Below are 26518 nucleotides of genomic sequence, written 5' to 3'. Positions count from 1 at the left end.
TATTTTTAATCTTTAGTCTAGGATGAAGTTAATTTACTTGCAAACTATTGATCCTTTGCATCTCACTTTTAAGATCTGATAGGGAAGACTAGGGCATATTTAGTCCAGGGATAATTATACCTAATTACTGAGGCAAGACTCTGAGAGTGCTATGCTCAAGGATCCATGAATCACAAGGTCTTCCTGAATGGCTCTGGGGAACGCACACTATATCCATTCCTGTGTAAGTGCCAAGTTTCATTTTTGTCTAATAACTTCAGGAATTTTTTTCTTCAGCCTTGGGTACTTCCCTCTCACGCATGCACCGACAGCTCTCTACTGAATATCTGAAGGGGATCCTCTGAAGATTTCTGGGGTTCTTTCTAGGTGTGACTTTCTCTTCTTTGGTGTTGTCCTTAAGCTCCGGGCTTCCCTATGGCTCAGATGGTAAAGAACCCGCCTGCAATGTGGGAGACCTGGGTTTGATCCCTGGGTTGGGAAGATTCCCTGGAGAAGGGAATGGCTACCCACTCCAGTGTGCTTTCCTGGAGAATTCCAAGGACAAAGGAGCCTGGCAGGCTATCGTCCATGGGTCAGAAAGAGTGGGACACGACCGAATGACTTTGACTTTCACCTCTAGTCACCTTGGTCTCCCTAGATTCCCAGTTGTATCTCCTTAGCTCTGAGTGTTCGCTGAGCTTCTCCTGGGTTTTTAATCTTTGTGCTATGGTCTGAAAATTCTCCCAAGACAGCGATCCGTCTCTCAGAGCTCTCTTTCTTCATTGACTAATGCTTAGTGGTTTAACAACCAGTGTTTCAACAACCAGTGTTTCATGTATTTTTCTGGTTTGTTTCTGTTGCTGCTGTTATTGCTACTTAAAGGTACTTGGTACTCCATCTTGGCATCTTGGCTGGAAGGGAAAGTCCCTCAGCTTTAGCTATTTCTACAATTTCTGAATGTAATTCTATCACTCAGCACTTTGCTATTCAATGACACTGATGAAAGTAAGCCAGACTGTCCAAAAATGGGCTTACTCTCTGGTCAGTTTGGATGTGTGTGGCATTTATAACACAGATGCAGCCCTTACCATCAGGACTGCTTAGTGGGGTCCTAGGAGAAACCACTAGGTACTTTGTGGTTGGAACCAATGGCCTGGTTTTGAACCTATTCCTCCCCATCTCCTCCTGAGGTTGGATCATCCTTGTCCTGCCTCAGGCTGGTCATCACATCCAAGTGAATGCATTGTGTCTAGGAGCCTGCTAACTAGGCAGAATCCTCAGATAACCTCTGTTTACTCTGACCCAATTACTAACCCATGAGGCATGATGCCTCATGCCCCATTTTTTCATCATAATCTTTCATGACTCTGTTTCTTTGCATTTAAACCTTATGCTTTATATACCACTGTTAACTAGGACAATGATCTTTGTCTTAGATGTTAAGCCATGATATTTACTTTTATCTGTTACACTCTACTCATTTAGCCTGGTTCATTTTTTAATAATATACCAATTGCTAAGCCACACTAAATTCAATGTCCCTCTTAAGTTCCCTGTCCTTAGGAATAAGTCTCAAATTTCCCAATTGTCTTTATTTTTTATTCATTTGGGCCACATGGCTTCTATTTCCTTCTCACTAAATCTATGTCACTATGAGGTTACTTCATTAAGTATTAACAGATTAATATCCAAGTATCTCTTTATTTCCTCTAACTCTGAACATAAATGGGAAAATAATAGACTCTCTGAGAATAGTCACTTTTTAGGGAGAAAGCTGACCACACAAAGATATCTAAAATGTTTGATTTAAAAAGCAATAGAACAGATGTATTTTGACAGTTCTAATCCTGAGTTTCCATAGAGTTCAACTACGATAAAAATAAACCACAAATGGGAGCATTCATTCACATTTTGGAACTCTCCAAACTACTACATCCAACTGTTTTAATATTCTGTGACAAAATCGTTTCACTGTAAATGAGGAAAAGGTAACTGAAGTCCATGTTAGCTAAGAAAAACATTTCACTTTGCTTCTGCCATTATGTTTTTCTGATGCTCATAAACCAAGTAATGAGTGTTTTAAAGTTTAAAAAGTATGTGGGGCCATTATGAAGATCTAGTTTGCTAGTCAATTTGCCTCAGAAGTGTGTGCCGCACATCCCCCCATAAAGAGAAGTTATTGTTTCGGATGATGAAGCCTATAAAAAGCTCTCTCCATGTAAAATTCAGATGCTTTACCTTCACATTTCTGCTTTTGTTTGGATCATAAAAGTTAAGGACACTTAAAGAACACCACTAAATTTCAACAGTTGCTGTAAAATACACATTCCTAGAACCCTAGGTTTAGACGGTAATGCTGTCTTCATGAAAGCTGATGCTGTTTGTGCATCCTCAGTCAATCTTTTAATTGCTCAAGTATGTTTGGTTTTGGTATAAGCTATTCTCATCTTTAAAAAGTAATAACTATTTATCAGTGTTGGCTTAATGACAATCTTCTCAAATCACTCCTATAGCTTATCTATCTTCCCTTCCCACCATTTAACATGGTGCCTTACTAAATTATACAAAGAATGATGATAATGTGATACTGACCTTTATGCACGCTTGCGTATTTGTATTTTTATAAGAAAATTCTTATACAAGCACATACATTTATAACTATGCACAAATATTCCCTAAAGGCCCTTTGCCTTGAACCAAGGATTATCTCCTTTGTCTAAAGCCATCAGGAAGGCCAGTGCTCTGTAAAGCAAGGATGACACCCTGAGAGTCAAAATTCTACTTTAACTATTGGAATAAAAGTCTTTCCAAAATGCTTTGTCTTCTAAAATTATTAGTAATCATTTAACATTTTCTTGATGACAGTTAATATTATAACCATCGGTGACTAGAATAAATGAAATAGTCAAAACACTGAATGGCCTCTGACATTATTTTCTTTCTTGCATCCTTATATTTACTTCTTCTAACTCCCCTATCTTTTCACTTTGCCATCAGGATATCTATTTGCTCTTCTTACCACAGATCTGTGTGCCTGCTTACAAGAGTAACTCCTTGCATTTTTAAATCTGTTGCTTGAAATCTGATGAAGGCTGGGAAATCCAATGGTCATAGTTGTTAAGCTTTGTCTAAAATACAGAACGGCTCTTGTGATGTTGATTTTAGCTGTTGTAGACCATTCTGCCTCTTAGTAGTTTCTATCAATAATAAAAAATTACCAATTCAATGAATCTGGATATATAGGGATGAATTTTACACTGTGGATAACTAATGTTCAGGTTAATGTACTGAAAACAGTCAGAAAGATGTTATTGCTAGAAAATTCTGAGAATTTTTATCAGACTTCTTCATTAATTCTCGTTATATAACCCAAAGCAGGAGAGAATTTTTGAATATCAAAATACTATAAATCAGTATAAAATAGTATAAATTGTAAATTTATTGTTTTATTACTCCAAACACCTAAAGACCCAGGTGACCTGGTTATATGAGACACAGAGCCTGTGTCTTTAATCGCCAAATTAAATACAAAGACCAATGCTTCAGGAATCGTGGAACTGGGCAATGACATCAAAATATGCATCCTAAAAAACACTGATGAGCCTGAAAACTGAAAAGAAAACAGTTCTCCCACAATTCCTATCAACTTTACATCCTATTGACTACATATTCCCAATTGAATCAAAGGACCAAAAAAAGAATCATAAACTGTGATCATCTGAATATGCGCTACTAACTGCTTAGTGACTGACGGATGTTTATAAATATAAAAGACTTCTATTCATAAGAAAGACATATAGACATAGACACTAGTTCAGTTAAATGTTTGTATCTCAGCATTATTGCTCAGCCAAGCACAGGGCTTAGCAGTGGGGTACAAAGAAATAAATGGAACCTAGTTTCTGCTCTTAGAGGTCTTACAGACCAAATTCTCTTCTAGAGGATATCCTTAGTAACTTAACAAGGAATAATTGAATAACTGGAGATATTTATCCTTAAATATGATGTGGAGGTGTACAGTTCTTGGTACGTGACATGTCTTTTTTCTCTGGCTGCTTTTACGGTTATCTCTTTATTTCTGATTTTGAGCAATCTGATTATAATGTACCTTGGTATAACTTTTTCATGCTTCTGGTAGTTTCTTGAGTTGCGTAGATGTGTTAGTTTGTGGTTTTCATTAGATTTGGAACATTTTCAATCCTTATTTCTTCAAATAGTTTTCTCTTTCTCCTTTCTCTCTCGTCTTGTTTTGGACTCCATTAATACATATATATCAGGCCACTTGAAGCTCACGCACTGATGCACTGTCCATTTTTTTCCTTTTTTTTTTACTGTGTATTTCATTTTTTATAGTTTACCATCACTGTCTTTCAGTTCATTAAACTTTTCTTCTGCAATGTCTAATCTGCTATTGATTCCATTCCATGTATTTTTCATTTAAGATGCTACATTTTCAACTCCAAAAGTTTTATTTGCATCTTTATACATTTTTCAGGTTTCTAATTCATTTTCTGAACACATGGGATACAGAGCTTAACTTTTGAAGCAAAGGTTGAAGTCTTACAATCAACATCTTCTAGCGCTCAAAGACATTTCTCCATTTTTAACTTGTTCTTATAAGAACCTAACTATTTGGCAAGTAAAAATAATAATTCATTAAAAAAATCAAAATATAGCGAACTTGCCATCATCTAGATGGCTTTGCATTTCAGATCAGACTCTGCTGTAGAGAGCGTCCCTTCCCATCCCCTTTAATCCATCCTCCAAGGCTAGGGAGCTGGGTGGGGACTTGCAGCAACTTAGTGTTCTTGGGTGTTAAGTGACAACCTTTTGGCCTATAACATCCTGCATCTTTGAATCTAGCTTTGTGACTGACCTGCATGATGTCTGGGGAAGCGGCCCATGACTGGTTCTGCTTAAAGACAATGCACCTGGGACACATTAAGATGCTTTAACTTTCCCAGAGCCACAAAGCTTAGAAAGTTTTGAACTGTGACTGGAGTCAAAGCCTCCTAACTTTAGATGAAAGTTAAGACTCAGGAAAAGTTCAAGGAAATGACTTCCACGACTGTCTTTTTCCTAGCTCTGCAAGGCTATCCTCTGGCATTCTGCCTGGTAAGACTCTAATTTTGAAACTTTTCTTTGGATGAAAGCAAAGGACAAATTCACTTCAATCCCTGCTCCACCTGAATTCTTCAGGGACAACATTAGAGATGACTTAAGGGCAGAGAGGGAAAGGAATAATTATGCTCATTCCTAAAACTCTTAAGAGAAGAGGTGGGGCTGGCATGCATGAGTAAATAGTCAGCTCCTGGGAAGTATCATCAGGGGCTGGGTTCCAAGAGCTGCACTCCAAGAGCTGGAAGGTCACATCCAGGAAAGACAGTGCTGCAGCTGAGATTGTAGAAATGGAAAAGATGATGGCAGGGACAGAGAAGTGACAAGAGGCAGGTATTGGAAGGTCTGATAAGAAGAGAAGGTATTTTTGCAGGACAATACTGAAGCCAGTATGTGAGGTACCCATGGTACTGAGCTTCTGAGAGTGATCTAGAGCTATGTGTCTATATCAATATTGTTTTGAAGGAAAAATGAATGGTAAGGAAAGGAGTGATGTATGAATATTCCAAAACTCCAAGCATTGATATTAAATGAATGGAAAATGGAAGGCTGAGGTTTAAACTCCCTCTCTTGATATTTTCCCCATATTCCCTCATTCTTCTAAGAGGTTAACACTCTTTTATGCAAAAAGGCAATTTAGCTCATGGAACTAGCAGTGACCAAACTCAAGAATTCTTGGTTATCATGAATCCCTCCTTTTTGCCCAAAAGGAAGGTCATGAAAACTTTCTGTGAGAACCCATCAGGAAGGCTGTGTGTTTATAAAAATCCAGAGAAAAAGACCCTCCTAGTATCTTTCCAAACCATACAATCGCTTTAATTTAACATTTTGTCAAAGATAACTAGTAACATTATTCTTCCCTGTAATCCCATAATTTAAAAATGCGAGCGGTTCTTTTCCTTTGGGCACGAGCCCAGCTACGATATTACAGGATTCACAGGGGATTTTATATGAGATGTTTGGGTATCAGCTCTGTCAGTGGCAGTGCTTTGAAAAGCCTCGACATGCTCCCAGTCACCTCTGAAAATAAAGGAACTCAGCTACACAGACAGAATGGAAAGCATATCACAGCATCTTCCATGACTATACTGACATCTATTCCTCTGTGTTTTGCAGGCATCTTCAAGGACCTCCTTAAGAAGACTTTTTCAAAGAAATATATTTCTAAGTCCAACAGTTCAATGGAACTCTTTTTTCTCTAACATCCTTAGAAAACTTGATTAGAATAGCACTTCTCAAAATTGGACTTCTCTCATTTTCTAAGAACCGTCTCGTGCTTCCAGATTTCTTTCTTATTGTAACAAACCAGTCATACCTTCCAGCTCCCTGCAGCCAAGTTCTGCAGGGCGCCCGCCGCCCCTTCCAGCGTGTCTGCATTGGAGCACTCAGAGAGCAGCGTGAGGTAGGGTTTGACTATGGACGGGTGCCACAGCATCTGGATCCCTTTTGGTGGTTCTGCACAGTCTGGAAGAGGTCCTACTCCATCCCACTGGCGGAAGAGAAATGAGAGAGCAAACGTCTTTAACATCATCACACTTCCCAACACTGCCCTCTGCAAACATCCAAGATGAAATCCAAAGCAGGGTGTCATGACCTTTGGAGAACTGCAGGCAGGATATGGCATCAGCAGTCCAAGGACCACCCAGAACGGGAGAGCCATTCCTGCCCACCGAGAGCTTCTGACGGAGGGTGGAGCAGGGACATAAGTGACTGTAACTGGCAGTAGAACAGTTAAGTGCTCTGCGAACAGTTCTAGCAACTGTCACAGGGAGGAAGGAGAAAAGGTACGCTAGTTTTGATTGGGCAGAATGGAGGAAGACTACAGATCAAGGCAGCAACCTTTACAGTAAGCTAAGCATATGGTAGGCATAGCATCGTAGTGAGACTATCGAGTGTCCACTTCTTACACGCAAGTGTTAACTGTGATGAATTTCTAAATCACTTATAAAATACATATTTTGTATCATGCATCGAACCTGGACTGGTGATTCATCTGTAAAGTAATTAACCTCCAATTAAAATAAACAAATTTATATTAAGAAAATAAAAAATAAAACCCACTGTAAACCAATAAATAAATAAATAAATGTCCAAGTAAAATGTGAAAAAAATACATATTTTGTCACTGCATCTATGAGCATTAAACTAATGACAGAATGTACAAAAGAGAAAAGAATGTTACGGTTTATTAGATACTCTGCCATGAGCTATAGGCAAATTTTGATCTTACAGAAATTCTGGTGTTTGTTTTGAACTGAGTCTGAGTTAAAATATGTAATTAAAAAATTAACTGCACATATATTTTAAGTTATGGATTATATGCAAAAGGCAAATGAATAGAGCCTTACAAATGACAGCTTTGAAGATCGTGTAGCAATTTGGATCAATGTTTACAATAGAAGTTAAATAAACAAAGCAGGACACAAAGCTGTAAAGGGTTTGTGCTGGGTACCAAGTAAAATGCATCATAAAAAAATGTAAGGATAATAAACATTTATTTATAAAGTGTGTATGTCTTTCATTTTTTCCTACATTTCTAACTGTTCTATTACTCTTATAATTTAAAAAATATTGAGTTCCAATAATGATTCTGACCTTTGATGACATTTAGCCTTTATCTTTCATTAAAAATAAAGGTAATGGTATAATGAAGGTAGAAATGAAGTAATATGTGTAGAAAAAATATTCCCGTATTCATTTTTGAGAAAAGCCATAGCCAAAACAGAAGGATTATTTTATAGTACTGTGTCGGGAATATTAAGTCATTTATCTCCTTATTTGTATTTATTACTGATTGCTGAACATATAATCTAAATGACATATATACTAAGCTTTCTCACAGATATTTTATGTACATAAGTATATGTGCATGTGTGTCCATATACATGTATGTATATCAGTGAAGGCAAAATTGTATTTCAGAATCTGTTAGTGCCTTCATTCTGAAATTTTACCTGGAAGAAAATATAGCTCATGTTGTATCCTTGTAACAAAAATAGAAGTGTTTATAGAAATAATAAAAGTTTTTTTAACAGACAATAAGAATTACAAGAATCTCATCCCTTATTTTCCAAGAGAAAAATGAAAAAGCCACACCTTCTTTTTCTCTATTATGATACAGTTTAACTTAAGGCTAAAGAACAGAGATGAATGACATTCCACCAATGGGTGAGACATCCGATTAAAGGTCATTTTCAATGAGAGTGTCACTCAATCTCAACTTTATAACAAGAACACTCAAAGTGGAGACCTTCCTGTTCTTTCAACTTAAGCCACTTCTAAACTGTTCAAAGAAGACTTTACACCTGTGCACAGCCTATCAATGAAACCAGTCCATCTCTTTTAAATACATTAAAAAAAAAAGAAAGTGAACCAGACTTGTCACATTGCTCCTGGTTCATTATTTGAGGCTGGCTCACTGCACTGGATAGAAAGGGAGCAGCAGCCAAAAGGAAAGAGTCCTTTCGCAAATTCGTTAACTTCGATGCTGAAGCAGGAGTGAAGTTGGCCTCTCAAAAGAAACCAGCTGCGGGGACTGAATTTCTCTGCTACCGCAACAGGAAATGGAAAATTCTTTCTTTTTTTCATTTTTGTAGTGACCCAAGGACAAAAGAGCAGACAAAACCAAGGGGGGTCTTGGAATGCAGGAATGGAAAAAACAGACCTTTTCATCTTTCCCTCCACCATGTTGTAATTATTAACGGATTTCAGGTCCTCCTGAGCAGTATAACCTGTCTCCGCTCCTACCCCATAGGGAGAAGGTACTTGTCTTACTCGTCCCCTCACCCAATATACGTGCCTCATCCAATCAGCAAATGACCCGCAAGACCCCCATCCCGCTCCTCGTACCCTGGTTATAAAAGCGGACTAAGGACCCCTGTTCAACTTTGGTTCTCCCTTGAGCTGGCCTGCTGTTCTAACAGCGTCTCCCACTCTGCTGCTGCTGCTAAGTCACTTCAGTCGTGTCCGACTCTGTGCGCCCCCATAGATGGCAGCCCAACAGGCTCCCCCATTCCTGGGATTCTTCAGGCAAGAACACTGGAGTGGGTTGCCATTTCCTTCTCCAATGCCAGAAAGTGAAAAGTGAAAGCGAAGTCGCTCAGTCGTGTCTGACCGTTAGCGACCCCATGGACTGCAGCCTACCAGGCTCCTCCGTCCATGGGATTTTCCAGGCAAGAGAACTGGAGTGGGGTGCCATTGCCTTCTCTGTCTCCCTCTCTAATAAACTTTATTTCCCTCTCATTCTGTCTCATGTTTGGAAATTCTTTTCCAACTCGCGCCTGGACCACAATTTTGTCATCTCCTTAAAACTCTGAAGCTATCATGTTCATATAAAGGTTTAGATTTCACATAAACATTCAGCTCAACATGGATGAAATTTCCCTCTCCTGTAAGAGCCAACATAACAGAGGGAGGTATAGAGAAGCAATGTTTGCATGTTCATTACTACATGCGACAGACAAACTATAAAAAGTGCAAAAAAAAAAAGCTGTGTTATCATTTGCTGGGTTTCATCTGTTTCTTTTTTTTTAACTTCTGTCCAATAAAACATGATAAACGGCTGAATCAGTAGACAGTCCTCCTCCATTCTGACATGTGATCTATGTAGATCTTAAATACCTTTCATTACAATCCTTTCTCAGTGGCTACAGAGAGAATCTGAAGGCAATAAAAGGAAAACTGATGTGAATATAGATAGCCTTTGACAGCAATGATAGGAGTTCAAAGGGGATTCTGTGCTATTTCAGAACGCTGATGACACCCTGGCACATCAATACAGAGGAAAAAGAACTATCTCAAAGCCAGGGTATGCTGCCTTTATCTGGGTACTTTCCTCAAACTTCTATTGAGTTAATAGAGAAAGAAGTATCGATTGACTGTCCATTATAAAATAGATTTTGATCACCTATATAAGAGTGGAAGTCTTCTTTAAGAGCTGTGCTAACACCTGATGTCATGTCGCCTAGCCAGTCAATACCCACAGGACTATGGGGTCATGGTGGCACCAGAATCAGACTGAAGTCATGAAACAATCTTGCAGTTGTACACTGTTAATGCCAACCTTCTCCTACAGCAAAGATCCACCAAAAGTCAAGGGATATGCAACTCTTTTACCAAAATACTAGAAATACATCATTTATAAATTTAAATGTAAGATGCATTTATCCTAAAATTTCTTCAAAACTGCCATAAGGATTGAAGAAGGCAAGCACTGGCTAAGTCTTTAACACAGCCAAAACACTGATCACCCAGCTATGCTGATCCTAAGAACACAGAACTCAAATTTATAAGTAAGCCTTGAGTGAGTCAGTGAAGTGAATGAAGTCACTCAGTCGTGTCTGACTCTTTGCGACCCGTGGACTGTAGCCTACCAGGCTTCTCTGTCCATGGGATTCTCTAGGCAAGAGTACTGGAGTGGGTTACCGTTTCCTTCTCCAGGGGCTCTTCCTGACCCAGGGATCGAACCCAGGTCTCCCGCATCGGAGGCAGACGCTTTAACCTCTGAGCCACCAGGGATTATGCAAACTGTATTTGTTTCTTAACTCTTTGCTTTTAACTTTTACCAGGGCATATTACCAAAGTTTTCCTAAGAACTTGAAATATGAAAATAATATATAAAGAAACAAAATACTGCCTGGTCAGGAGGGAGAACTTTCTGTGTCCTGAACCCAAGGCACAACCAACAGAGAAGGTATTTCCAAGAAAACAACAGGGTTTTTGTTGATCCTATTGGCTGCATCATCGCAAGCAGCGACATACAAACACACACTCACACACAAAAAAGGAGGCTCTCAGTAGACACGGAGTCTGCCAGTCCCTTGGACCTCCAGCCTCCAGAACTGTGAGTCATAAACTTTTGCTTGTAAGCCATGTGGTCTAGGGCATTTTGTCACAGCAGCCTGAGCTGAGCAAGACAGAAAGCACTGAGAGGTAGGAGGACCCTCCAGCTACACCATGGCTTTCCTGCCGTGGAGCTTTCTTGAGGACAGGCTAGTGTGTGAGGCAGGATTATACTGAGAGTAGATCACAGAACAAACAGGCTGGTTTGTCATCCCAAGTAGCACCACATTCCAATACCATATCATCAGAACTTTTTTTTTGGTTATATGTGTATTTATCAGACTATTTTCCACTGTAAATTATTACAAGACATAGAACATAGTTCTCTGTTGTTCTGTCAGTAAGTCCGACTCTTTTGTAACCCCATAGACTGTAGCCCGCCAGCTCCTCTGTGCATGGGATTTCCCAGGCAAGAATATTGGAGTGGGTGGCCATTTCCTAACCCTAACCCTTAAATCTTCTCCAGGGGATCTTCTTGACCCAGGATCAAATCCACGTCTTCTGCACTGGCAGGTGGGTTCTTCCTCACTGAAACACCAGGGAAACCCCACAGTTCTCTGTGCTATATAGTAAATCCTTATTATGCTTATATTTTATATGTAGTAGTATAATATTCGGAGAAGGCAATGGAAGTACTCTTGCCTGGAAGATCCCATGGATGGAGGAGCCTGGTGGGCTGCAGTCCATGGGGTCGCTAGGAGTCGGACACGACTGAGTGACTTCGCTTTCACTTTTCACTTTCATGCATTGGAGAGGGACATGGCAACCCACTCCAGTGTTCTTGCCTGGAGAATCCCAGGGACGGGAGAGCCTGGGGGTTCGCACAGAGTAGGACACGACTGAAGAGACTTAGCAGCAGCAGCAGCGGTGTAGTATTCTTGGCTGGAGAATCCCCATGGACAGAGAAGACTGGCAGGCTACAGTCCATGGGGTTGTAAAGAGCTGGACACGACTGGGCAACTCAGCACATCACAGTGTGTATCTGTTAATACCATATTCCTAATTTATCCCTCCTCCATTTCCCCTTTGGTAACCATAAGCTTGTCTTCTGTGTCTGCGAGTCTGTTTCTGTTCTGTAAATCAGTTCATTTCTACTATTTTTTAGATTCTATATGTAAGTGATAACATAGATTTGTCTTTCTCTGTCTGACTTACTTCTCTTCGTATGATTACCTCCTGGTCCATCCATGTTTCTGTAAATGGCATTATTTTGTTCTTTTTCTTTGTACCAGTATTTTTCTTTACTGGCTTTAAATGAATGACTGATAGCAGTAAGATGAATCAGTGAAAAATTTATATCATTTAGTTTTAAAAATTGCCGGAATTGAAAATAGGTATTATCTCTCTCTGACAGGTAGTGCTCAAATATTTTTAAAAAGAAAGAGAATAAGATGCCCCCATATGAGATTCCAAGTGGCTGCTGAAATCTGCACATGATGCTTTTCGATGTAGTCATGGTCAGGGAAGAAGAGACAGACTGGCCAGTGATTGTAAGGAGCATAGGCTGAGGGAGAAAAATACAGAGCTGTGGCAATGGGCTCAAGGTGTGATTTTTTTTTTAAACCTTTCTTTAGAATGGCTTTTAATACTTTTACGTCTCCTTAGGACTCAAATTCTATTGAAAAGATTTTTCTCAGGACTTCCCTGGTGGTCCAGTGGTTAAGAATCCACCTTGCAGTGCAGGGAACTCGAGTTTAATCCCTGGTCTGGGAACTGGTGGCTTCACAGGTGTCGCAGTAGTAAAGAATCTGCCTGCCAGTGTAGGAGACGTAAGAGACTCGGGTTCGATCCCTGGGTCTGGAAGTTCCCCTGGAAGAGGGCATGGCAGCCCACTCCAGTATTCTTGTCTGGAGAATCCCATGGACAGAGGAGCCTGGTGGGCTACTCAGTCCACGGGGTCGCAAAGAGTCAGACACGACTAAAGCAACTGAGCACTCATGCAGGCACAGGGAATAAGGTCCCACATGCTGCGGGGCAACCAAGCCCACAAGACATAACTACTGAGTCTGCAGCAACAACTGGAGTAGCCTGGGCCGTGCAACCAAGGCTTGATGGAGCCAAATAAATAAATACATATTAAAAAAAGATTCCTCTCTCAGTTGCTTTGAGGATGGAATTATGGAAGCCATTTGTTCCTCATATGAAGAGAAAGGTCTGACTTAGAGATAAAAATTGGAAAGTTAAAAAACTGGAAATTAAGGATGTTCATACAACGTTCTTTGCACACATGGGATTGTTTTTAGGGCATGGTGGCTCACAAGTCCAGCTATTACATTCATAAAAGTCCCTACTGAATAGAAGAATTAACAAGGGAATTTCAGCTGCTTCCTCTGCAAAAGCTTACAACCACTGCAGTCTCTGCTTTCAAGGCGCTGGGTTGGGTACCATGGAGATGCTAACAGAATGGTCTCGCCTACACAGAAGAAGAATTTACATTTTGGGAGGAATGCTAAAATACACAGCTCCTTCTGCCATGGATGCCACAGCCATCCCGGCCTCTGCACAGAAAAGTGCTTTCACTGCTATGTCTTTGGAACACAAACAGAAAAGGCCTCTTCACCAGCGAAAGGCATCTCTTCTGCCGAAATTTTTCCACCAACGAGAGTATGACAGTCCACGTGTGTGTGGGTTCACTTTTCTTTTCAAGGGATTTCAACAAAATAAATAGGCCAAAGATATTGTGAGAGAGAGGGAGTGAATTCGCAGCGACAGGAGAACACTTGGATTTGAAAATCCCACTCTTGCCTCCCAGCTGAAGTCACACATCAGAGATGTAGGAAGAGAAGATGACTCTAAAGTGGTAAACTGTCAGGGAATGTTCCTTTGTGCAGGGTTTGGGTAAATCAGGCTGCAGTCGGGACTAACTACTTTCAAAAGCAACACCCTAGATGCAGATAGCTCACTTGGTAAAGAAACCAGCTGCAGTGCAGGAGAGCCTGGTTCGAATCCTGGGTGGGGAAGATCTGCTGGAGAAGGGATAGGCTACCCACTCCAGCATTCTTGAGTTTGCCTTGTGGCTCAGCTGGTAAAGAATCCGTCTGTGATGCGGGAGACCCGGGTTCGATCCCTGGGTTAGGAAGATCCGCTGGAGAAGGGAAAGGCTACCCATTCCAGTATTCTGGCCTGGAGAATTCCATGGACTATACAGTCCATGGGGTTGCAAAGAGTTGGACGCGACTGAGTGAGTTTCGCTTAGACCAGGTCTATCCCCTGTTGACCACTTGCACTTGACTTGGTTTGAAAGTTACTAACTGATTTTGTCCTGACAGGGTTTTATTATCCCATTCAGCTAATCGGGCTGGGGAGGGGAGGAGGAAAGGGAGGGGAAGCAGGGAATACTGGTTATTTTAAAAACTCCAAGCAGGGACTTCCCTTCTGGTTCAGGGGATAAGACTCTGAGCTCCCAGTGCAGGGGCCCAGGTCCGCTCCCTGGTCAGGAAAGGAGATCCCATGCTGCAACTGAGAGTTCAGTAAAAGGACAACCATAGAGATGACTGAGACGTCTCCTTTTGACAACGGCAGGCTAGGTAACTCAGACCACCTTTCCCACTGATAACAAATCGAGTCAAGGATTTTAAAATCTCTGCTTGTAGGAATCAGAGCGCTAACAAGACAGTGAAGATCTTTCAGAAGGAGGGAAGCTATTGAGGTGGGCAGCTATTGACCCTCAAGGGCCATTCCTGACCAGAGCAGGGACTCAGACAGGGAAAATGACAAACATATTTAACGACCTAAGGGCATAAAAGGAATCTAAGAAAAGAAAATATCAAGTAGCTTGGCAAATCTTTCATGCTATAGTTTAGGATCATGTAGGCAGTACCTCTAGGAATAGTGATGACCTTAAATTCCTTAAATCCCTATAATAAAATTAAGTTAAACTGAGATTGCCATTGACTCAAGCCTTCTGCCAGAATTAAGCATACACACTTTTCAGAATCAAGCATGAACACTCTCTGGAAAAGGTCATACCATCCTAGGCCTCAAATTATTTTGATAGCTTTTCATATAAAATGTCTGATTTAATAAAAAAAAATAACCAGGAACATGAGGAAGAAAGACTGTGTGGATGAAAAGTAATAAAGTTGACCATAGACATAGAAAACATTTCATAAGAATCTGGATAAGGGAGCTATTTGAATCAGACTTTAAAACAACTAAGATTATTACATTCAATAAAGAAAAGATTGAGAATTTTGTTAGAGTACGAATATAGTTGAAAACATAATCATTGGAGTACAAAACCCCTTGTATGAGTATGAAAGAAGATTAGGTGTATTTCGAGAGAAAAATAGTAAACTAAAATATAAATCAGAAGGAACTATCCAGACTGAATATAAAGAGCCACAATTACCAAAAAAAAAAAAAAAAAAGGAAAAAGAAAAATACAGAGTGGAGGGTAGTATGATGTATAAGAAATGGAATAAGGGAGTCTAATGAATAGGGAATTGGAGTTCAGAAGGAGACTACAGAGAGAACTAGGCAGAAGCAATATTTGAAGATATGGTGCCTGAGAGTTTTACAAAGCTTAAAAAGACATTAAGTCACAGACTGAAGAAGCTCTGCGATGATAGAAAGAAGAAGAAATAAAAAGGTCAGAAATTCTCCCATTCCTAAAGAAAACCATTTTCATAACATGATCTTATTGCCTGTTATTCCTTCTATCATGAAGTGTAGCGTATTGTGTAATTTCTTCAAAATTCCCATGCGGTCAACATGAAAATCATCTCTCTTTTGGCTTTTGACAGTTGGTTGGAGTTTTTTGTTTGTTCAGTATTTCCTGGGCCACACTGGGTCTTAGCTGCTGCACACGTGGTCTTTCATCTCTATTGCGGCGTGTGGGGTCTTTCAATTGTGGCAGGCAGGATCTTTTTTTTAGTTGCGGCAGGCCAGATCTTTAGTTGCGGCACGCAAACTCTTAGCATTTTGAAGAAATTCCCAAGAACTTCTTCTTGGGAAGAAATTTCTTCTCGCGTAGCTCAGGTATTTGACTTCTCCTGGGAGATGTTCTGAAGAGGATGATTACAGGGCAGCTGGACCGTGGAAAGAGTGGACAGAAGTGATACCCAGTGACCTGCATTCATGCAACACACCTGTCTCCAGGCGCTCCTTATAAAAGATGTGTGGTGTTTTGCGCTTGAGAGATTAGAAGCCTGTCTTAAAGGCAAGGTCAGCCAGGGTGCTTCCCAAACAAGGCTTCAGAACAAGAGATTCAGGGACAGCCTTGCTGACTCACCTCTGTGCCCCTGTGGATGCTCACCCCTTAGGAGGTGGCTGGAGGGAGGCTGGTGATGCTGTGGACTCCAGAGATGGGATCAAGTGGCCACTGCACTCACAGAGGAGTGTTGTCAAGGCTGGTCCACATCACCGGGCTTGCCTGTCGTTTCCCCAAGTCATCCTGATAGAACCAGCTGGAATGCTAGTCAAGCTCACGTTGAATTCTCTCTGCTCCTAACTTCTCATTCACATTTAGGAATAACTCACCCCATAACCTGCCTTTTCAAGGGGCTCTGTCCCTGACTTGCCACCTTCCTTCACGTAGTCCTGTAGTCTTGTTGGTTTATATCTTTGATGATCCATCCCTCAAAGACTGTCTAATATAGTGGTTTTCAACTGGGCTGATTTTAATACCCAAGGGGACAACTGGCAATGTCTGGAGACACTTCTGGTTGTCACAACTAGGAAAAGGGGTGCTGGGTAGAACCAGGGATGCTGGTAATCATCCCACAGGGTCCAGGACTGTCCCATAACAGGGAACTGCCAGCACGCTCAGTCGCTCAGTCGTGTCCAACTGTTTGCAACCCTATGGACCGTAGCCCTCCAGGCTCCTCTGTCCGTGGGATTCTCCAAGCAAGAACACTGGAGTGGGCTGCCATTTCTTTCTCCAGGGGATCTTCCGGACCCAGGGATCCAAACCATGTCTCTTACAACTCCTGCACTGGCAGCAGATTCTTTGCCATTGAGCCACCTGGGAAGCCTCACAACAGAGACCCACCCCGGCTCCTAACGTGAACAGTGTCGAGGCTGAGACACCCAGATCTAGTCTGCAAGACAGAGTCTGGATTGATGGCGTGGAGTACTGAATAATAAAATGTAAATACAGACCGAACGAGGCACCAAAAATAGAGAGCTGAGTCTGTAACGTCACTGAGAGTGGAAGAGCAGCATTTCTGGGTGATGGGATCTGTTTTATATGGGAGGCGTGTAAGGAGAGGGATCTCCCTCACTCATGGGGAGCAGCAAAGGTCAGTCGCTGCACAAAAACGCAGAGCTGTGATCCTGGCGGGTGCATACGATTCAGTGCTTCGAGGACACGGAATATCATGTCCTGAGTCACCAAGCTCCTGGCATATGGGGAGGTGACAGCAGAGTGAGACCACACTGCCACCAACCACGAGGAATAGCAGCAGCTGAAATCAGCAGATGGTTGGAAAGGAAATGGCATTAAGCCGCAAACGGGAAAGCATGGTTACTGAGAAGAGAATGAAAACCACCTGGAAGGAAGAAAAACAACCTGGGATGTTAGGAAACGAGGACTTAAAAGCATCAAGAATGTCACAAAGGGCAGATCCATCACATGATAATAAAGCAGATCACAAGGAGCTCACACTGGCGCTGGCATCCGGAGCGATGAAGACAACTTTTGTCTTATGTATCCAAAGCCTTAAAAGCATTCTTTGGTCTCGATGTTTCACTTTCCAGATTTTATCCTTGAGAAGTGATCAAGGATGTAGGCAAGACTTACAACTACATGGACATTTACTGCAGTTTACATTAAACTTTGGAAGCAATCTAATTTCCTGATCAGCAGAGACTGGCGCATACAACATGGTGGACCCTTACACTGGAATTCTTGGTAGCCCTTCCACATTCTAGGACTCAGACAGTAAAGAATCTGCCTGCAATGCAGGAGATACTCAAGACACAGGTTTGAGCCCTGGGTCAGGGAGATCCCCTGGAGTAGGAAATGGCAACCCATTCCAGTATTCTTGCCTGGAGACTTCCATGGACAGAGGAGCCTGGCAGGCTATAATCCATGGGCTTGCAGAGCTGGACATGACTGAGCAACAAACACTTTCCAGCTTCTGGTGCAGATGACTATTTGCTGGCAAGGAGAGAGGTCTTGTAGAGCCAAGTGATAACATGTTTACAGTGGCACACAGAGCAAGGCAGGGTGAGGCTGGGTGGGCACCGTGCCCACATCTGTTCTTCCCTTCAGTGGTGTGCCAGTCATCCAGATGCAGGGAATCAGGGGCAACACTGTCTGCAGTGTATATGCATGCCTCCTCTGTCCTGTCCAACTCTTTGGACCCCATGGACTGTAGCCCACCAGACTCCTCTGTCCATGGGATTCTCCAGGCAAGAAGACTGGAGTGGGTTGACATTTCCTCCTCCAGGGGATCCTCCTGACCCAGGGATAGAACCCAGGTCTCCTGCATTGCAGGCAGATTCTTTATTGTCTGAGCCACCAGGGAAGCCCTACTTAAAATTTAAGTAAGTTTAAAATTCAAATTTCCAATATACTGATTTAAACCAGCAATAAAGTTCATTATTGTAATTTAGGACATTGATCTCTATGTAGTCTCAGAGCCTCACTCCTGAGCCAATAGCATCCACGTGGCACAGTGGGTTACAGCTGAGGCTCTTGAGGTGACCCCAGATACAACGTCCTGAAACGCCAAGGAAACCTTTCAGGGGAGGGGATTCCATGGCACCTAATCCCATCCATGTGTGTCACATGCTGACACCTTCAGAACTAAGCATTTTGTCATCTGGCATGATTGAGGTACTGCTTCTCCAGGGGCACTCTGAGATACAGACATATATACTTATTGACATGAATTATAAATGCTCAGATGATTATCCTGATCTAGCACGTTCTTGAGGTTTGGCGGTGAGTGCAGAGTCAGAAGTAATAAAATGCCGCACTGCTTCTGGATGGGTTCCCAGGCGGCACTAACAGGTAAGAACCCACCTGCCAATGCAAGAAACATAAGAGACCCAGGTTTGAACCCTGGGTTGGGAAGATTCCCCGGAGGAGAGCCTGGCAACCCACTCTAGTACTCTTGCCTGGAAAAACCTCATGGACGGAGGAGCCTGGTGGGTTACAGTCTATAAGGTCGCGAAGAGTCAGATTCGACTGAAGCGGCCAATCATGCACGACCCTGGAGAGGAGGGAAGTTTGGGGGAGAATGGATACATGTATGTGTATGATGGATTCCCTTCGCTGTCCACCTGAAACTGTCACAGCATCATTAGTTGGCTATACTCCGATACAACATGAAAGGTTTTAAACAAATAAAATAAAACACAGCACTGCCATGAGAAGCTGAAGAATAGCTTGAATCACAAGTGGAAGCTTAAAGACTATGGACTCATGCCCACCGAGGGATGCAAAAATCAAACAATAAAAAGGGCTATGGAGTACTCCTTTCTCACAGCAGCCCCAGAAGGCACAGTGTCCTGAGAACACTAAGGAGGCAGGGACCAGTCACAGCTATGAACACCCACCAGAAACAGCCCCACAGCAAGAGCTAGAGGCCCTTCTGGACCACAGATCGACTGCCACTCGGCACAGCTGGTGCCGGGCCACGGAAAGGAGACCCTTTCCCTTAGGAAATTCTCTCTCGAGGAGATCCACTGCTGTAAAGGACTCACGATGTGAAAAGCCTTGGAGGAGATAAACAGAGCCGCGCAGATGTAGATCAGAGAGTGATGTGCTTATCTTTGGTAGAAGTCTTGAGAGCATGGAGGCAGCCTTTCACCTGGTTTTGAAGGATGATTCTCCAAAAGGGGAAGGAGGGAAGAGGACAGAGGAGCAGCATGGGCAGAAGCTGGGAGCCTGGCCTGTGGGGTTCTGGGGTGGGCGAGGAAAGTGTGCGGGGGAAAGGCCTTAGGCTTCTGCAGCATGCATGCTAAATTACTCAGTTGCATCCGACTATGCCACCCCAAGAACAGGAGCCCTCCAGCCCCTTTCTGCTGAAAGTGAAAGTGAAGCCACTCAGTTGTGTCTGATTCTTTGCGACCCCATGGACTATTGCCTACAGGGTTCCTCCATCCATGGAATTTTCGAGGCAAGAGTACTGGAGTACGTTGCCATTTCCTTCTCCAGGGGATCTTCCCGACCCACAGATCGAACCTGGGTCTCCCGCATTGCAGGCAGATGCTTTTACTGTCTGAGCCACCAGGGAAGCTCCCTGGTTTCTACTGAGACATGTCTATTATCATGGAAGAAGTAAGGGGCCTTAGAGGCTTTACACAGAAGCCCATTACTATTGCTTTTGTGGCTATCAAGATGATATCTTAACTAAAACTTACCACTAATCTATGCATTTGGCATCAACAACCTAGGAAAGAGGTAAAAAGACTAATAATGCAGGGAATCCCCTATCTACCAACCTTCAAGTTGGTAGAACTTACAAGAACCTTCAAAGATGTGAATATGCATTTGCAAGTCCAATCACATCAGGAGTGAGTGGAACTGCAGCTGGCCCTCCATCTCCGATTGCTGTTGCTCCTTCCCTTTTACCAGCTCCCACCTCCTTTCCCCTAATCAGTAACTCTTCTTGCCTGTTCACTCGATGCCAGCCCCTGTATACCAGCTGTTGTACTGTTACTACTGTACTTTTCAAAATACTATTATGGGATTAAAAATGAGTTATTTTTGTGTTTGCTTTTTATGTGTTATTTGTGTGAAAAGTATTATAAACCTATTACAGCACAGTACTGTATGGCCAATTGTGTTAGTTGGAGGTCTAGGCTAACTTTGTTGGTCTTATGAACAAACTGGACTGAATGAATGTGCTCTCAGAACAGAATCGGTTTGTACATAGGGAACTTACTGTATACTCTTAAATTGACCTCAGCTCTCTAAACAAAGATTATCAGGAGAGAGAGAATGTCTACCATATAAAAATGCTGGGTCAGAATCCTCTTTGAATCTGATCGGTTTATATCCCCACCCATGTGGATGCGTATATGTTCATGTGAACTAAAACATTCACAGGTGATTTCAGCAGAAGGGAGCTGCTGAGTTCTAGGGGATCTTGCTTGTTTTTCTCTGCGGATTTCTTGGCACTCACGCAAGTTCACACAGAGCAGGCCTTGAAGGCTCAGGTCTGCTCTGGCCAGCTGCCAATGCTATCCGGTTACCTCTAATCCATGTTTGAGCACCACTGATCCCCAGACACCATCGCAGGAACCTTGGCCATATCCCAAATGGAAAAACAAACAAACAAAAATGCTTATTTTTACAAAAGGTGGAAAAGTAGAAAAAATCAATCTTGACCTACTCAGATGGTCAAGAATCCATTTACAATGCAGGAGACCTGGGTTCAATCCCTGGGTTGGGAAGGTCCCCTGGAGAAGGGAATGGCAACCCACTCCAGTATTCTTGCCTGGAGAGTTCCATGGACAGAGTAGCGTGGCGGGCTACAGTCCCTGGGGCTGTACAGAGCTGGACCTGACTGAAGCGAATAGGCACACACACTTCCCTGCACCTCAGCCTTCAGAGGACTGCCACCCTGCCCCGCTGTGCCAGGCTGCCAGAGGCAGGGAGGACCCTGCTGGGTGAGATGTGTCTCTCGGCACATGACCTACACACTGCTCTGGGGGAAGTTCTACTTACAAAGAGTTTCCAGAGAAACTAACAATTGCTTATAATTTAGCAATAGGCACTGAGCACAAAGTCAGGAAGGAATGAATTTGCAACGTCCTTTTGGACTGAAATATGATGCATCAAAGGCTTGCTTGGTGGTTCGGTGGTAAAGAACTTCCCTACCAAGGCAGGGGACGCTGGTTCAATCTCTAGGTCTGGAAGATCCCCAGGAGAAGGAAATGGTACCCACTCCAATCCTCTTGTCTGAAGAATTTCATGGACAGAGGAGCCTGGCGGGCTATGGTCCATGGGGTCGCAAAGAGTTGGACAGGACTGAGTGACTAACACTTTTACTTTATGCCTCTCTGAGGCATCTTAAGTTTAAGAGAATATATGAATTTGCACAAACACTGACTTGGTCAGTTAGTGCCTTTCTGGATTTTATTTTTCTCAATAATATTTGAAAAGATTACAAATGTAATGCCCATCACAGAAAATTTACAAACACATAAGTATGAGAAGAGTCCATCAGTATCTTTTGCCTTTGATGTTACTGCACTTTTTCTAGAAACACATACTTTTTTGTACATGCATGCATTTTATATTTGCCTATGCCATAGTTTTACTAAATTGGCCAGGTTTTATCTACATATTTCTGTGTCTACATACACACCTGCTTTTCAATTTCTTTCTTCACTTTGTATTATATACTTTCTCTAATCACTTTCTATTCTTTAAAACCTGACTTTATGAGCAGTAGAGATTCCAAACGATGCATTATATCTGATCACTTTTATAGCCATAAAGCTAGAATTCTGCTTACATCCTCGTTAAACTTGATATTGTATTTTCTGGCACTTCAAAATATTTTTGTATTATGTAGGAACACAGTTTGAAAGAAAACCTTTTGAAAAACTATCATTTGGTTGAAGTAACTTTGAAGCCGCTTTATAAACAACAAAGTTCCTTTGTATTTTAACTTATGATGGTTTCAGCAAAACTTTCTTAAAGAAATTCTTTGTCCCCCCACTCCCTCGCCTTAAAAGAATATTGTAAGAAGAACAATCAAACTGTATAGATTTTCATTTAGACTTCTGGAAAAAATCGTTATGATTCAATTAATCATTTTAGCTTCCTCAACTTAGGAAAGAATCACTGATCTCATAAATTACAGTGTGAAGTCCAGCATTCTGAGGTGGAAATTCACACACCATAACATTCCATGGAAGCAGCTAACATCACAGAAGAAGGGCTCTGTCTTGGGATGATGTCCATGAATGTTCTATTCTGACTCCTGGCTTCTCTGGCCCCTGTCAGCTGCACCTGTACACCTTAGCAGAGTTGGGGAAAGGGTTTGGTGTCAAGGCAGAATCTTACTAAATGCACACCAGTGCAGGCATGAAAGCCATCAGAGGAATGTGCTTCAAAATCCAAGCCACAGACTTGAGGGGAAACCTGGAATTCAGAGTGAATTTAACCTTAAAGTTTTTCTCCTTTCCTTCTTCCTTCCTCTCTTCCTTTCTCTCTCTTTCCGCCATCACTCCCATACTCTCTCTTTCTTCTTTTTCTCTCTCTCTTTCTTTCCCTCTCTCTCCACCCCTCTTTCTGCCCACCTCTCTCTCTTTCTTTCTCTCTCTCCCTCTCTTTCTCTTTTTCTCTCTCTCTCTCTCTTCTTGGCCAAGGCTAACATCATATTACCGTGTGTGTGTGCTTAGTCGTGTCCAACTGTTTTGTAACCCCCTGGACTGTAGCCTGCCAGGCTCCTTGGTCCATGGGATTTCCCAGGCAAGAATACTGGAGTGGGTTGCCATTTCCTTCTCCAGATCTTCCTGACCCATCGATTGAACCCATGTCTCTTGCATCTCCTCCACTGGCAGGATGATTCTTTACCACTGCGCCACCGGGGAGGCCATATCATTGGACCTTCACAAATTGGATTCCCAAAGTTGCCTGGGCCCATCCATCCCAGAGGTTCTGAGTCATTAGGGTGTATGTAAGACTCAGGTGATAATGACCACAGGGCAGATTGGAGACCACTCGATTCTCACATGTAGGTTTTTCTTCCTTATGGATTTACTAAGCTTGCTTCCCAGGGTAAAGCAGTGTAGGGACTGGGCCCCATGATATACAGTGCCTCAAAGGAAACCAAGAGAAGAACGCATAAACCTTTGTTCGGCCATCTTTAACTTATTTGATACTGAACATGTTCAGAACTCATCATGGTCTGGTGCCCAGAAGTACCAGGTGGGATAACTGAAGTGCTTCATATCCCTTCGTATAACACCTGGTACACAGTAGGTGCCAGCCAACTGGTCGATTTCCCTGGTGGGAGAGCTCTAAGTGGTTGAATTAAGAACCCCAGCTCAGGGACTTCCCTGGTGATCCAGTGATTAAGAATCTGCCTGGCAATGCAGGGCACATGGGTTTGATTCTTGGTTGGGGAACTAAGATCCCACACGCCACAAGGCAACTAAGCTCGTGCACTGCAACTACTCAGCCCGTGCTCTGGAGACTGCATGCTGCAACTAAGACCTGACACGAGGCACATAAATAAATATTAATTTTTTTTTAAGATCCACCATTCAATCCTCCCAGAAGGCAAAAGCTCCTGTGAATCAGGGAGAGATGCAAGACACAGAGCACTGACCCAGGACAGGAGAAAAAGCAGCGTTGGGGGTTTGCTTCTCAGAGAGGAAGGTCACAGTCAAAGGCAATGGCATGAGCCTGTGTCTCCTAAATTGTAGGGAAGTTGAAATGGGAACACACAGTTACAGAAGCTGTAGAAGGACCTGGAGCAGCCCTCAGGGACCGCAAATAGCTCGAGAACTGGAGCCTACAGAGATGCTAATGCTGACAGATTTGGGTTACATGTAGGAATTATATTTCAGGATGCATTTCCATTAATCCTGACTCAATAAAATAGTTCCTTTAACACTCACTCAAAGTAAAACGATTTCAAAAGCAGTTTAGAAAATAGCATGCTGTGATCTAAACAGATACTTTTGCATATTTATTTTGATTAAAAACCCGGCAAGGGGGCGTGTTGGGAATTCCATTCTACTTTCTCAATCATCCACTCCTGAGAACACTCAGATCTTGGGTCCATAGGACCCTGAGGAGCTGGAGATATGACCACAGTGTCCAGGGCGAGGTTGGGAACATGACCACGGTGTCAGAGATGGGAAACCTCAGGAGCAAGGGTTTCCAGCAACTACAGGATGGGTGCTTTTTCACATTACTCCCTTATTTGGGGGCCTGGTGAGTGAGGGGTTCTGTCTCCCAGAGGGGCTCCCAGAAGAGGGGTGGAGGCCTTTCTGATGCTGCCAAGGCTGACAGTCATAGCCCATGGGCCTTTATTGCAGGGTAACCAACCGACTTACAGCTGGCCGAGGTAAAGGCCGTTTCATTTTGGAGAGGTCTCTCCAGATGGACAGCTTTCTGAGTTTATCAGAATTGTCCCTCAAGGTCCAGCTTCTAATGTCATTCTGTTTGGAAGGGCTGTGAATCACTCCATTTCCCACCAATGAGTGCAAGACTGCATATCCAGAAGTTCCCCGAAGAGCTATAAAATACGTTGGGTTTTTTGTGCCTCTCTCCTCAGCTTCCATTCTCAGACCACACCTATTCTGTGCAACTGTTCCACCTGCAAGGCGCCCAACTGAAGACCTCAATAGATGTGCGAATCAACACAGAAGAATCTGTGTCTGCATCTGACTCAATTCTGTGAGCTGGCAACTCAGAGCCTGCCCGGGACTCAAGGGCCTCTTCCTCTTTTTGAAATTTCCTATCTTGGCTTGGCTGGAGAACATGAGGGGAATCATTTAATGCTCCACTGTCTCAGCTGTGAAATCCCCAAGGGAAAATGGTGTCGATGCATGAGTGATTTGACCGAGTGCTAGAATCACAGAGCTCTGTACCTGCAGACACAGACAAAACCACCAGGCTGCAATTAGGGAGGGGATAATTGCATGCAGCTGGGAGTCACCAATATCACCTGATCTTGGGATTTCTTTTTCTTCTTCTTCTTTCCCCAGCACCCGGAACTCTCTGCATCTTTGCCATTGGCCTCACCGCAGAGCAGCCCGTCCAGCTCATCGGTGCCCATGTGCTGTCCCTGAGACGTTTCTGCTGCCAGCCGGTACGAAAGATTCCTTAAAATGCACACACAGTTTTCAACGGTCTGGAGAATAAAAACAAAAACCAAAACAAAACAAAAAATGAGGAATGAACAAAAACTAACCAGTACTCCTCCACCCGCAAAAGCCATCCATCTTCACACAGACATTTTTTTCTTTGGATGCATTTAACCGCGGCTCCTAAAGGCTCCCTTGACAGCCACAATGGAAAGAATTTAGAGAAGCTTGGAAAAGTCTGAAGATCTTTCCTCCCCTCAAAGAAACCACTTAGCAATAAGAGTTCCTGATAAACAGCTATCGTTGTTGACTGAAATTCACCTGTGAGCAAGAAAGAATCCATATCCAGGTGCGGTCCCAGGTGGCGTCCACTTACAGACAACAGCCATCTGGGGACTAAGGCTCAGAACCATTGAGAGCAAGGATAATTGGATTTGAGTTAGCTCTGGGAGGGTGACACTTTTACTATCTACCAGGGCACTTTCTTAGTGAGGGGCAGGGGTGCCCAGCATGCTGTATAGTCCATGGGGTCACAAAGGGTTGGACACGACTCAGTGATTGAACAACAAGGGTACTTTCTGGGAAGAATACAGGGCAAGAGGTGCAAACCAGGCTTATTCCAGGCAAGCCAGGTTCTGTGGTCATCTGGGGACATATATGTTTCCAACCTCCTGATTTTCTTCAAGATTGCTGGTGCACCTATTTCCTAAGCACAAGAGCTAAGCAGTGATTAGGGACGTGGGAAGAGTTGGACCTCTGTAGAACCCTAGGTCTCTGACTATGGGACATGTGACTTGGACAATCCACCCATAACCTCCTCTGTAAGATGGTCAAAGTAGCAGCCAATAGGCTG

General features: G+C 42.8%; 1 protein-coding gene across 3 annotated transcripts in view; it reads right to left on the bottom strand.

Annotated features, from left to right (window-relative positions):
* CTNND2 (catenin delta 2) overlaps nt 1-26518 on the bottom strand; it is a 1112452-nt gene that overhangs the window by 120256 nt on the left and 965678 nt on the right. For all 3 annotated transcript variants that reach the window (XM_018065721.1, XM_018065722.1, XM_018065723.1), the window contains 2 exons: nt 25527-25712; nt 6413-6586 (listed from right to left, as the gene is read on the bottom strand). In XM_018065721.1, the coding sequence (XP_017921210.1) occupies nt 6413-6586; nt 25527-25712 (360 nt within the window). The remainder of the gene's footprint in view (nt 1-6412; nt 6587-25526; nt 25713-26518) is intronic.

Source organism: Capra hircus, chromosome 20, assembly GCF_001704415.2.
Source record: "Capra hircus breed San Clemente chromosome 20, ASM170441v1, whole genome shotgun sequence".
Lineage (NCBI taxonomy): Eukaryota > Metazoa > Chordata > Mammalia > Artiodactyla > Bovidae > Capra > Capra hircus.
This window is presented reverse-complemented; position numbering and strand designations above follow the sequence as displayed.